Genomic DNA, 13,842 nt, shown 5'->3' on the forward strand with positions numbered 1-13,842 from the left:
AAGAGTATTGGTAATTACTTTGTGAGGTCAAAGGAACTTTAATAGGACTATTAGGAGTTATTACCGGCGGCTTGTCTTAGTATTTCAATGCCATTGTGCAATGCAGCGGCACTGTGTAGTCCTGTTCGGCCTTTTCTGTTGTACAGTGTTTAGTCGAACTGCATTAACTCTAGGTAATGAGGCTACAATTATGGCTCCTTAACCTTTTGTGAGGGACAGGAAAAGCCTCCACCTCTGCTGCTTTTTTCCCCCCGACTTGCACCTCTTCTTACTAAAAACAGATTCTTTTCACATCATGCCATCATTTGTTACCTTTGGCTGGTCTCATGTTTCCATAAGGGGTGTATGTCACCTTGCACAATTAATGTTTCATATTTTTAGCTTGCCAGATCAGAAGGGAAGGCAGTCTTTGTAAATATTTCAACAGCCATTTTGCTAAATTCTCTCGTTAAATTGCTTGTTTCCTTTATTTTTACACACAGCAAACACGCTACATTGTTCATTTCAAGACATTTCTATACCCTGCTCTGGCCTCCATTGTTCTATTCGTCACAGACAGCCCATTGTAAGGGAGCGTGTGACAACATCTGACAGGGAGGCCCGTTCCACACACATGAAGCTGTCACACAGATGTGGACCTCAGCCCTTAAGGAGGGGTGCTGGCCAGAAACACACCATTCACTATGACCTTTGAACCTGTCCTTGTTAAGCCCTTGACGCCAAAGATGGGCTCAGGAGGGAGTCCCCAACCCTTCCCCTCACTTCCCCTAACAGCTACATGTTGTACTTGCCCATAGCTAATGGCATGACACACGCACACACACACATGCACACACACATACACACACACACAAACATGCTTACAGTAGGTCTCCTTTAGGACAGTGGTTGATGGAGGATGACAGCTCTTCAACACACACCCTTTGCCCCAACCCTCAAGCAGTGGGCTTCAATTTATGTGTGTGTGTGTGTGTGTATGTGTGTAGTTCTCCCTCCTGACCAGACAGCTGCTACCTCCCTCCTCCCGCTTTCTCCTCTCTCCTTGGTCCTCTCACCTTTCTAACCTGTCTGCCTATTTGAAGGTAACAAGACTCTGCACTTTGCAGCTCTCCCTCCCTCTCTCTATCTCTCTCTCTCTTTCCTCTCTTTCTTTCTCTCTCCCTCTCTCTCTCTATCTCTTACATGATTCTCAATAATCTAATGCTGAAGCTGTCCGATGGCCAAGCCTCTAACCCTTGATTTAGCTTACCTTTATTGTCAAAGAGGCTGGTGGATTTTTGGCCAGAGACCAGGGATTCGAATCCTCCCTGCTGCATGGGAGGGAGGGAGGGAGGGAAGTGGAGAGAGGAAGAGAGAGAGGGAGAGAGAGCTAGGAATGAACGGCATGGAGAGTTGAAAAGCCTTGTTGCTTCCCTACTCCACTGGTTACCAAGGGATCAACAGGGTGCTAAAAGCACTCGGGAGGAAGAAATGGAGGGTTTTTAGAGAGGGCGAAAGAAGAGTTTAGAATGATGGAGAGACAAAGAAAGAGAGAGGAAAGAGGGAGAGTGAAGGGGCAGAGAGAGGTGGATGTATATTTAGCCTGTGTCTCTCCTCTGCTGTCACACAGCACTCGGCTTTGCCGCTGACACGAGGACAGACAGTAAGTGGGTTGGCAGTGAATATAAAGGGAGATGGCTTCTTCTTCTGCCCCTGGTCACAAGTAGACACTGACCCCTCTGATACTGACTCAACACTCACTCTGTCATTCTGTTGGGAAGTCAGCAGCTCTGCTTAAGGACTTCCCTGCATGAAATGTCAGTCTTAACAAGTAATTATTCATCATATTCAGTCTTAGAAGTGGTATTTGTTGGGCTGGTTAAATCACAGATTTCTTGTCCAGAGTCTGGCATAATGAAGAGGCTGTGCCCTTGCTGGTTGGATATCCCTATTTTGAGTCTAATGAACCACAGTGGCCACTTAAGCAGTGCCTCGTGAATCCAGTGTCAAGTGTCAATCATGTGTTTCTGTTTACGGTGAAAATTGACCGGCAGACGAGGCGTGTTGTGCATTTAAATATGAGAATAAAAACACTCCTAGGGGCTGAGGAAATGTGCTCTTAATATTGAGAAACACAAGCACTAACAACTCCACCGTGGTAAGAGGGCATAGATTGCATATAAAGATGGACATAACAAGGCGTGACATCACCCGCTGGTTTGCATCAGAGCCAGTTTGAAGCCCATAGTTGCTGCCTACGCCATCTTTTCCGTTTGTCGCCAGTGTAGGGTGTTTCCTTTCACACTCTGGAAACACGCCCTGCTAACTTGGACCCAAGCTAACGCTAGCTTACTAGGAACACCGGGTGGTGCAGACTTGTGCCAATATTAGCTAACTAACACAGCAGGTATCGTTATCAAGAAACGTTAAACTTACCGAAAAACTGTGACTCATTGTGAGTCCCGGGGCTGAGGAGCGAACTGTCAATCACAGCTGTCAATTAACACCCACACAGCAGGCATTAAAGCTACTATTTGTCTTTATATCTCATTAACGGAGTAATAATTTCCAAAATGACCACCAGTACACTTATTAGTGGGCCTGAATTTAAAATTTGAGACCGTAATGACTTGTTGAAAAAATTTATTGACTCAGTATTTCATGAGAGAAGTTGATGTATTTTGAATGGGAGTCTATTGGAGCCAGGGATTTTTTTGAGCCAGCATTTAGCAACCATTAGTAGTATTACACCTTAAGGGACTTCCACATTGGCTTCAATTTCAAGCCGTGGTTGTTGCCGCTTGTAAGAGGGGTATGTTATTTGTTTCAATTTGGCAATATGGCATATTTTTCATAAAAACATGACAAACCCTGCCAAAGCAGTGAAATGAATCCACTTTAACATCCAGAGTAATTCAAGTTTTACACAGACGTCCTTGGAAGAAAAGTCAATATTTGAATCACAGGGAGTCAGAAGTCAGATCACTGCTCTTGTATCAATGAAACAATACTTAAGGCAAGTTCTTGACACAAGTGAAAATCTCTCCACATCTCTCCCCTTTTGTTTTTTTTGTCTAATTTACAGCTTACTTTTGTCTCTTCTTTTCTTTCCTTTATTGCCAACTCACTTTGGCTTTTCCTCACTTTTCCACAATTTCTTTCTTTTTTTATCACTGGGTTCCTCTTCTCTTTCATGCCTTTTCACAGTTTCTCTTAGATTTTCACACCATGTGTCTGCAGTGCCTGAATAGAAATATTACCCTGCCCCTGCTCTGGTGTTGCTCTGATATCTACTTGTGCCAGTTTATGGTAATTATTCCTGTCAAATTCACACAATCAACCTGCTGGCACTGTGCTTTTGGTCCAGTTCAAGTGAAGGATCCCTTCACCTTAGATCTCGAAGAAAAAGCTTCAAGCTTCTTCACATCACATCATAGTCTTTCTTGTGCGTTAGACACAATCTATGCGTGATGCAGTCACGCCACGAACACTTGCCACCTACAGGAGCAAACTAACAGACAGGAGATTGTTACTGAGAGCTACTGTTACTGAAGTTAATTACATGTCACATTCAGTGATGATACACTGTGAATCAGCTCGCCTCTCAGATCACTCTGTTTTCTAATGAGACAAAGGCGTCGGGCACCGTCGCCTTCTTTATTTGCTCGCTGATAATGAAAGTGATCTTGACCATTAATAGTCAAGATATTCCTTTGGCTTTCACACTGCAGTTTGTGCCTATCTCTTCTTATAGCATATGGTCTTGTATTTCTTCTTCTTGTCCAATTTTATTTGCCTGCTCCACTCTATGCCCTCCCATCCTTATTTATTGATTCCCACAGGTGGTCAGGTCCTTTGTTCACAGCGAATGAAATACTCAGCCAACTCACTTTGGGGGTTTTCATAAAGGGCTTTGTGAATAACAGGCCCCGTGAGGCACCCGGGACCTCAGCTGACACGTAATTAAAGGCGGGGCTGACTGGTTGACTGACTCATTTTCACACTGGACGGTTAGAGACAGGAGACAGACAGGTAAGGTGAGTTGAGGTCTCCTAAGGTAGACTGCTGATGAAATTTTCATGCACCCAGCCTACCTTACCCCCCCCCCCGCTCTGATAAATAAATAGGGGGCAGAGTCTCTCTGCGCCACCCCTGCGTGTCGCCAAAGATATCCTGGCCTCTGAAAAGGGTTGAATCCATTTCCATAAAGAAACCAGAAAGGCACAAGACCCATTTGGATGTGCTTGACATTTCAGTAAAAGAGAGAGTAACAGGAGGTTGAGGGGTGAGGGCGGTGAAATCGCAGTGGCTAACAAAGCGTTTCAGCAGACCCTCCCAAGGAGACGATGCGCTGTCTGGATGCTGACATGCTCACACACACACACACACACACACACACACACATCCGCAATGACTAACAAGCAAAAACTGAAATGACTTTCTCTTTAGAATGAAGAAACTGTGACGTTCAGTGTGCTTGTCACTGGTTGATGAAGCTGCCCTCCTTTCCTGTAACTACAGATGATGATTAGTTGAAATTGAACTCTGTGTTATTAAACGTCTCCCTCCTATTCTACATGTAGTATGTCATCACTGCATGTAAGTGCGCTGCTCAAACTCTACCATCCCCATTAAGAGAGCTCAGATAAAGATTTTTTCCCCAGTTAAGGAGAGCATGAAGCCACTGTGTCTAGTCCAAGAAACCAGTTAAGTCCTCAGACATCTGGCTTGCCTGTAAAAGCCGCTGCTTCCCAGTCCCACAGCCTAATGGCTCTGAAGGAAGATGAGTAAATGAAATGAAGAGAGTGAGAGAAACAAATGACAGCAGGCGTGACCACTTTTCTTCACTCTAGACCTGATCACATCACCGCAATGACCCGGCAGCAGTGCCACGCCCCAGGCCAGACCTGATTGATTGAGTAGGAACAATCAATCAGGGCCACTTTGTCACTGAGGTTTTTGGCCAAGCCGGGATGTTTCTCCAGCAGCATGATGACTCTTGTCTGTCCTATACTGAAAATCTTTTTTGATTTAGAATAGAGGTTGTTACTTGTTCTTGCAGGTAATTGAATTAAAAGCCAAAGGAGATGCAAGCACAGCCAAGTAGAAATAACAACAAAGAGAGTTAAGTTTTTATTACTTTGCTGATTTATTTTGTCTTTTTTCTTTTTTCTTTCTTTCTTTTTAGGAGGAGGAGGAAGAAGAGCGAAGGAAACAAGAACGGAGAATTGAGCGGATAGAGCCAGTAGGGAGGGCTGACTCCTCATTGGAATATTCACCTGTGTTAAGTCTAGAGTGAGTGACCCCAGACAAACCCCCAACTAACTATAACCATATAGTTTGTCTTAAAGGGTTGAGTCACCCACACTACCCCTTCACTTACCTATTTGTATCTAGCCATGTAGATAGTTTTGGTTTTATTTGTCAGATTTTGAGATATCTTCTCTGATAACAGAATTTTGTTTGAAGTGCTGGTAATGTTGAGCACTGCACCCACACATAATATTATCATTTTCATTTAAGGCATGCTAATGTTAGCATTTAGCTCAAAGCATTGTTGTCCCTTACAGAGCAGCTAGTGTAGCTGTAGCCTCTCAGTCTTCTTCAGTGCTGTGTGCCCCAAAACCTGTGCAAAACAAAACTATCTGCATGCCTGAATACCATTTTTTTGTAATTTGCATGAACTGACCTCTTAATTTATTACAATAACACCAGACAGATCAATAATTGCCAGAACATTATCATTATACCTAAACACAACTGTACTACAATGACAACACAAAGCTTACATCAAGACCAAAGCCTTCCTCCATCAACATCATCACACACATCTACATCAGTGGTTGCTTGTATTCATTTGTCTTCACGTCTTTATCGACACAAATTAACCTTCTCCTCCTCCTCCCACCCTACCCTTTTTCTCACGTTTTTCAATTAATCTGTTCTCTTTTAGCACAACAATCTGATCTTAATCACTTAATTGGAGTCTCCATTTGGGTCCTTAATCGACCCCGAGGTCCACCAGCATGACTTTATAATGGATGACTTTGTATAGACAACACAAGGCAGCCTCCACCAATAAGGCCGTGCCAACCCCCATCCCATACATCCCATCAACCTCTTGTCATGACTGTGTCGTCTTTTATATCCTGCTTTTCTACATTTTCTTGTCATTCCTGTTATTTTTTATTCATGCATGTCTCCTTCTTCCTCCTCCTCCTTCTTCTTCTCCTCCTCCTCTCGGCCTCATCCATCATCGTCCTGCAGAGGCATGCTCAAGCCGGTCGAGGTGTCCAATGAAGGAGGGCCCCTGGGGATCCACGTAGTGCCTTTCAGTTCGCAGGATGTCAGGTAACAAAAAAGAAAAGAAAAATCTGTGAGTCAATGCAGCTTAGTGTACAACGATGGCCAGTTAGTTTCAACATCCAGTATGTCTCCTGCATCCTTCGGTTTTAAAGCCCTGTGGTTGTTGCTTTCTTTTTGCTTTAACTCATCATTTCACTGAGCTTTTTTTCCCTCACTTTCTCTAACTCTCTGTTCTCCGTTCTTTCTTATTCACCTCTCTTTTTGTGTTGCTCAAGGCTGTCTTTTTCATTGATTCTGATTCTCCTAACCATCTTTTTATTTTTGTGAGTCTCACTCCTGAAGCACCACACCCATACCCGGCACATATCATATCCCACAGCTCAGACAGCCCCAGCAGGAAGGAGAGTAGATGAAAGTAGTTTTGCTCCCGACTGCACAGTTTTTAAAAGTCTTGTTATGTTTTTCTTTTATTACATCCTACGTCCTCAGTCACAATAATGTCTGCTCTGAAGGTGATTCAGACTGCTTCCCTTTGCCTTATTTTTGCCATTTTTTAACTGACGAGCAGAGACGATGACATGGGACAAGAGGAGGAATGGATCCCAGTTTATGGTTATTCAAGGAAAAAAAAAATAAAGGACAGAGAAAGTGGCCAGATGTAATCAAACTAAAAGCTTGTGTATAACACAGATCCCCGCTGCATGCCAAGGCACTGGCAAACCACCAAGGTGAATGTGACTACTCAGCGCTGGGAAAGGGAGGCAGGGGGAATGAGGTGAGAAGACAGAGAGCGAGGACGATGAAATGGGATGACATTTGAGGGAGAGAGGATGGCTGTCATTGAAGATTGCTGCGTGTCAGTATTTTGGGACACTAATCCCATTGCTGTTTATAAGCAAGTGTCGGGAAACTATATTTAGCTTTGACCTCGTGTGATCGACTCCCTCAGAAGCTGTGACACTTTGATTTATCCTGAGTCAGAGTAGGAAAATAATGATTCATGATGAGTCGTATCAAGCGATATTGATTAAATAAAGTTCAAGCGCAACAGTTTATTAGACTTGCTATTATCCTAAAGCTTCCCACAAAATCGGACTGCATCTTGTAATAAAGCAGTAATGCTGCATGGCCAGTAAATTTCTTCTCCATCAGCTAAGGTCTGCACTAATAGCTATCAGAGCCTTCAATTAACTTGAGACATGATAAGAGTTAGCGTCTGGTCAGTGGGATGATGCTAATGGCCTGGCCTAGCTCTTTCCTGTGTGCTGTGCGCTAGGACAGGAGGCATTAGGCTCAGTGGGCTGTCATTAGTGTCTAGACCAGGGCCACAGGGGTCAGACAGCCTGCAAAACCAGACAGCAAACAAGGAACTGCAGGCGCTCCAGTCTTGGCTGCCAGCATTCTGCTTCACTGCACTGACATCAAGCTAGATCCAAGCAGGAGGGAAAGACAGCTGCAGGAGAGAGCTTAGAGACTCTGTCACTCTAGCAGGCAAAATCTTACACGCATACCCAAATACATAGATCCTTTCCTGTAAGAGAACTTACAACCATGCAGTTGTGAACAGTATGAAGTTACCTCGACAGTTTCCACACTCTTTTTCTTACACACACACGCAGACAGTTTTGGGAGCAGTGCTGATCTACCCTGAATGCGACATACACACATAAATATACTGTACATCTGCACACACAAACACACACGCAACTCACAGATGCATTCTGTGCTTAATGAACTTCTCATTCCATGACCAGTTTCAATTGTAAACAAACTGCGGACATAATTGCCGTGCATAAATGGATCCTGATTGGATTATTATTTGATTAAAGGCAGAAGATGAGAGCAGGTGGCCTCCTTCAAATCATTTCTCAGCACTGCTTCACAGCCACAAGATGGAGTAAAGCCATAGTACAACGCTGATTCTCGTGTTCTTGGAAAAGTAGGACTTGGCGAGCTTGATATTCTTCTCCAGAGACTGCAGAGAATCTTCTACAAACTCCTCATGCTTATATCTGACACCTAATGAATTCACTGACTTGCAGCCTATTAGAATGCCATTTAGATTTTGCTTTAGCTCTCCTGCTTTCCTCAAGTTACTGATAACTATCTACAAAAAAAAACCCCATCAGTGAGATGGGAAGGAATTGAGAGGGTGGCAGTGCATTACAGTCATCACAATAATAGTGCTTTTACGAAATCATCATCTTCTTCAAATCTCTAAAAGATGCCGCTTTATCCCCAATCCTCCCCGCTGCTGCTTTGAATACTGATCAGGGATCAACCAAAACTCCTTTATCTACTGTCTCTGGTCTGCTACAAGTCATTAGAGTGTGTCCATGCTGTAATCTTCATGCGCAATACTTTGTTTTCAAGCTGCCAACACTTATGTAGATAAAGCACAATCATGTCTGCTTCCACACCGCCCGCAATTACTCTCTGTTCAACACACTTAAGCTGACCTGGCAACGCCGGCTCAGACAACGAGGAAGAGGGAAGGGCCTTTTGTGATCTTTAATTTTGACTTAATGCTGAACCATTTACCCCCATTGAGGAGCTGAGATGAGTCTGCAGTGTGAGCGTGGATGTCCACATAATGCAGCCAATTAGAGCAATGTTCTGGGAGTGGCCCTGTTTGGCTGAAATGCTAAAGAGTTCTGCAAATCTGCCCTTGATGTCTGCGGTAAACGGGGTCACGGTTTCAATGTGCTTTTGTTTATGTGTCCGGTCAAACGATAGGAAGTAACCGAGAATTATGAAAAGCATGCAATTTACCATATCTTTCACATCTTACTTTGGCATTTTGATCGTTTTCTTTGTGATATATTATATCATTATTTCTAATTTCCCTAAAGTTAGCCTCCAAACTTTTTTGTCAGTTTTAGCAAGGACACAAAAGGTTTGTACCCACTCAGTCTACCTGCTACCTCAGGCATCTGGCGCCTTAGAGACGGATGGAGTTTGTAGTTGTGCTGTGCGAGCGCACATCAGATCTCCTTGCATGTGGTTATCCTCAGGGCCTAACTAAAGCCCCAAGGAGCTCACTGATGTATTTATTTAGAAGAGGGAGAGAGGGGGGTATATGAAGGTAAAGGTTGCCTTTTTTGAGGGGATTGCTGAGATGGCACTGCCGTGGAACTGCTTGGGTATTTATTACAGCACCGCCGGCTCTCGTCTTAAGCTCCAGTGAAGGCAACTGCAGCATTTCCTCTGAAGCCATAAAATGATCTCTTAGCTGTTGGTTTGGATTACCTCAGACAACCCACCCTGTCATTCTCTCAGACCTGCCCACAGAGAGGCAGACAGAGTGGGGGGACAGAAGGACGGACAGAAGCTTAAAATTTAGTTAGTAATGCAGTGCTTCTCCAGGCCACAGGAAAATACAGGTCTTTATCCAAGCTTACAGTTTGGAAAGTTAACTTTTGGTGACAGAGTACAAAAGTACAGTATGGTACAATAGGACGAAACTTAGTTTGTGGGAGTTTGGCCTGTTTGTCAAAATATTTACTCAAACTTTTGTGAGATGATTGGCTGCATCTCTGTCTCCAGTAGGCATCTACCTGCTCTCTAATTATTTTGTGTATACAGTACATAAAGCAAGAAGTAATACTATTACTGTCCAAAAAGTCACAACATTTAAATCATAATTGTAAAACCAGATAGTTGATTTTCATGATCTGCCAGACTTGATGAAAGACTTGCAGAACTTGTTTCACTGTTAATTCATGTGTTATGGATCTTTGGACCATAAAAAAACTACTAAAATCTACTCTGTATCACTACATGATTTACTTCATACCTCAGATAATATTAATCACCTGCTTATCTTTAAAATTCACTTCTTCTTCCTCTTCCATTCCTTCTTTCCCTGACTTCTGTGGACTGTCATTACCTTTCTATTATAAAGATGCAGGAAAGAAAGCTGGCAACTTGCAGCCCGCTGTTCAGTATATTGATACGTGACTGTCAGTGGTGTAATTGCTACATTATGTGTCTAAATGATGTTTCATCTGTATGCTGTTGTGCGATCATTTCCAGGACTCAGGGCTTGCTAGTCAAGCGTCTGGAGCGTGGAGGCAAAGCTGAACAAGAGCGTCTCTTCCAGGAGAACGACTGTATTGTCAAGATAAATCAGGGAGACATACGCAACCTGCGCTTCGAACAGTAAGCAGATTCGGCCTTTCACTGGTGTTATATCTCACCTCTTCCTGTGTACGTTCTCTTTCCTATGCTAGAAGATTTTACAGTGGTTTTCCTTCACATACATACACATAATTTCATAAACTGTAAGGTTCCTCTTCTTGTCAGGTGCACTGAATGTCATGCTGATTTTTATTTCCCTTCACTACTTCCCAAGCCAGGACATATTATCCCGAAGCGCCGTCCACTATGTGATATAGTTCACACAGAGAGCACTGTGTTGGACATTAAGTGCAGTGACAGTAAATAGTGTTGCTGGTGATAAGTGGAGCCCAAACTGCAGGGAGACGTGACACCCACACAGCTGCACAATAAAACAGAAATATTACTGACTTGTTGGCCTTCCTGTAATAGGTCTCAGTGACCCGCAGTCCTTCACCACCGCTTCGCCCTCTGATCCAAAACCACCTCCACTCTTCTCTCCATTCATTTCTATCGATTCATCGCTCCCCTTCATTTCCTAAAGTGGAATGAAGATATAAGCCTGCAACTTTCCCCTCCCATTTACCCAAAGCCATCCTCCTCCCTCACAGACACACACACACATGAGCCTGAACGCGCACACTCTCACACACGCTCGCACGTTGTGTCACACACGTGCAATGACGCTGTGCTATAAAGTCTTATCTACACCCATGTGTGTCTGCATGTCTGTGTGCCAAGCTGAGAAATAGATTGATTCTCGTCCAGGCTCTAGTCTGGAGGTGTACGGAGGTGGTCTGCTTGGCTCTTTCTCTTATCATCCACTCCTCCACAGGAAGAAATAGCCTGGATTCCTGCTAATGAAGGCTCAGCCTACAGTCATACTGGGCTGGACATAGTCATATAAAACCACTGGGCTTAGAGCCACCCTGCTGAATGAATGACAGAGACCATGTTTGGAACCCTCCTGTATTCAGAAATAGAGTCAGAAACTACTGATTTTTTTTTTTTTTCTTGGAAAAACTCAACGTCAAACCATGCTGTTTTTAAACAAAGCATGCCGAACATTCGCTAACCGACTTTGGCAAAAGATGAGAAAAGCTCTCCACCAGCTTGTAAAACTCCAGACTATCATGGTTACCTTACCACATTATGCTAATGTGTTCATCAGACTGTGTACAAAGCCACTAAGGTTTTAAGATTCTTATTTCACAACGTTGCTATTGTCATTAGTAAACATCCCAGTTCCCTTCCAAGCCTTTTCTACTGTGAAAGAGGCTTACAAACCAAATCCACAAGGGAGTGATGTTTTGTAGCGTTCCGCACTTACCCTCCCCTGCCAAACACCCACTCCTCACCGGCATCCAAATGCATATGATGTTTGTGATTCCGCATGAAAATGAGGTGAAGGAGCTAAACTTTCCTCCCCGTCTGCCCCCCCCCCCCCCACCTCACTCTCTCATCACTCCCTCTCACCCGTCTTGATTGTGCACCGCACAGAGCGACAATTTAAAGTGATAGTCTAATCTCCTTGGATTGTTTTGCATGGGTAAATATTTTGAGGCGCTTAATCTAACTGAATGTAATGATGCATTGATGGGGTAATTTATTATTCAATCAGGCCCGCGTGGAGGCTGATTACTGGAGTGATGGCACTGTACATGTGCATGTGGGAACATGTGCGCACGAACACACGTACGCACGCACACTGACTCACTCTGTCATCATCCCTTTGTGTGCCCGTGTGAGTGATTTTTGTAAATTACCATAAGAATAAAGATGGGAGAAACCAAATCTCACAGAAGTGGTACGGTGCGGCATGTGCCTCGCCTCTATGATACCGCTCAAATGAAGTGCTGTCTGTTGTGGCGGAAGCAGCTTAGCGGCTGTCATTTGGATAGAACCGGCATTACTGGCGTGATAATAGGGGTCTTGAAACAGGAGGTGGGATTGTTGGAATCCAGGCATCTACTGTACCGCGCCCCTGGCCCTTCATGCTGCAGTGTGGCTCGCTTCTGACCAGCCTATCTATATGCTAAGTGCCGCCGGCAAAGCAGACTAAACAATTCTTGCGTCTGGGAATGATGTTGAGCACTTGTCTTGGCTTATTTGGCCCCAAAACTCGCATGAGACTCAGTGTGTGTTTTGGCTTTTTTTTCTTATTTTGTGTGTAAGGAACAAAGTGTCTGTCTGCTTACTTTGGAACCTCATTGTCTGGAAAGCTTCCCTGATGCATGATTCATCATCTCTGTTCCGATTGTCGAGTCAGCTCATGTCCATTCATCTAACCACACACAAACACACAGACTTCTATACTGTAGAGAGTCTTAGATACTCATATAATATGTTTCACAGGCATTATATAGCATACACAATATATAATGTTTCATCTTTGACTCACCATTTACCATTCTTATCTCTCTCCTGTCTTGATGCTGGTAATTATAGATAATGTAATTTTTGTCCTTTGCTGCTATGCAGTGAGTAGCCCTGCGATTAGCCATGCTAACCTCAACTCTCCCTATCACCTCTCAACATACAGTACTTCATAGCCTTCCTTATCCTCCTATATCTGCCAAGCTATGATAGTACATTATTGTACTTGTATCTCTTATCATGTTAAAGCTAATTCATTTCTGTCTGTATGACCTCCCCACACTCTTTCTTTCTCTCTTACCAACACTAGAGCCCAGAACATTTTCAGGCAGGCGATGCGTTCCCCAGTCATCCTCTTCCATGTGGTCCCTGCCGCCATGAAGCGGCAGTACGAGCTGCTGTCAATCCAGAGCGAGCTCAGCCCGCCCCAGCCCCACAGGGTCCGCTTTAGCCAAGACTCTCAGCAGCCAGGAGACCGGTCTAGTCTGGTGGGCGGGCTGGCATCCAGGTCTGGACCCCTACCAGGCCTCAACCACAAGTGGGTTTGATCTCCTTTTTCTTCTGTAGAAGAGACACCTCGTGTTTTCTGGTGTCCCTGTCTATATAGTATTGTGTTGTTGTATAGATGTTAAGACAGATGTTGAGAGTCAAATTAAAGTAAGACATACAGCTGTTCTCAACTATGAAATGAAAGTTGCCCTTGTGTACAAGCAGTTTATTGGAAAAATAAAAAGAGTCTGCTTCACTCACCATCAGGTTAAAAGTCCACATTGTTTGTCTGTGGTTATTTATTTATTTCTGTAACATCTATTTACTATTTCCAAAAGCATGTGATTGGTCTATCTACAGATTTATATATCAGTATCTTTAGAATTTTAAAATAAATGAGTAACTAAATCACCGATCCATTCTCTGTATGTTATATCATTCAAGTCAATCTGTTAATGTTCCCTGCTGAATAGAAAGATTATTTCATGATGAGATGTTCTTATTATTGCAAATCATACTTCACATTATAGCAGTCTGACAGACTATTTATTACAGGGACAACAAACAGTAACA

General features: G+C 43.6%; 1 protein-coding gene across 10 annotated transcripts in view; it reads left to right on the top strand.

Annotated features, from left to right (window-relative positions):
• The window catches only part of LOC121887977 (partitioning defective 3 homolog), a 356,909-nt gene that overhangs the window by 171,343 nt on the left and 171,724 nt on the right, over positions 1–13,842 (top strand). For all 10 annotated transcript variants that reach the window (XM_042399172.1, XM_042399173.1, XM_042399174.1 and 7 more), the window contains 4 exons: positions 5,168–5,274; positions 6,247–6,330; positions 10,321–10,446; positions 13,091–13,318. In XM_042399172.1, the coding sequence (XP_042255106.1) occupies positions 5,168–5,274; positions 6,247–6,330; positions 10,321–10,446; positions 13,091–13,318 (545 nt within the window). The remainder of the gene's footprint in view (positions 1–5,167; positions 5,275–6,246; positions 6,331–10,320; positions 10,447–13,090; positions 13,319–13,842) is intronic.

The sequence above is a fragment of the Thunnus maccoyii genome, chromosome 21, assembly GCF_910596095.1.
Source record: "Thunnus maccoyii chromosome 21, fThuMac1.1, whole genome shotgun sequence".
Classification (NCBI taxonomy): domain Eukaryota; kingdom Metazoa; phylum Chordata; class Actinopteri; order Scombriformes; family Scombridae; genus Thunnus; species Thunnus maccoyii.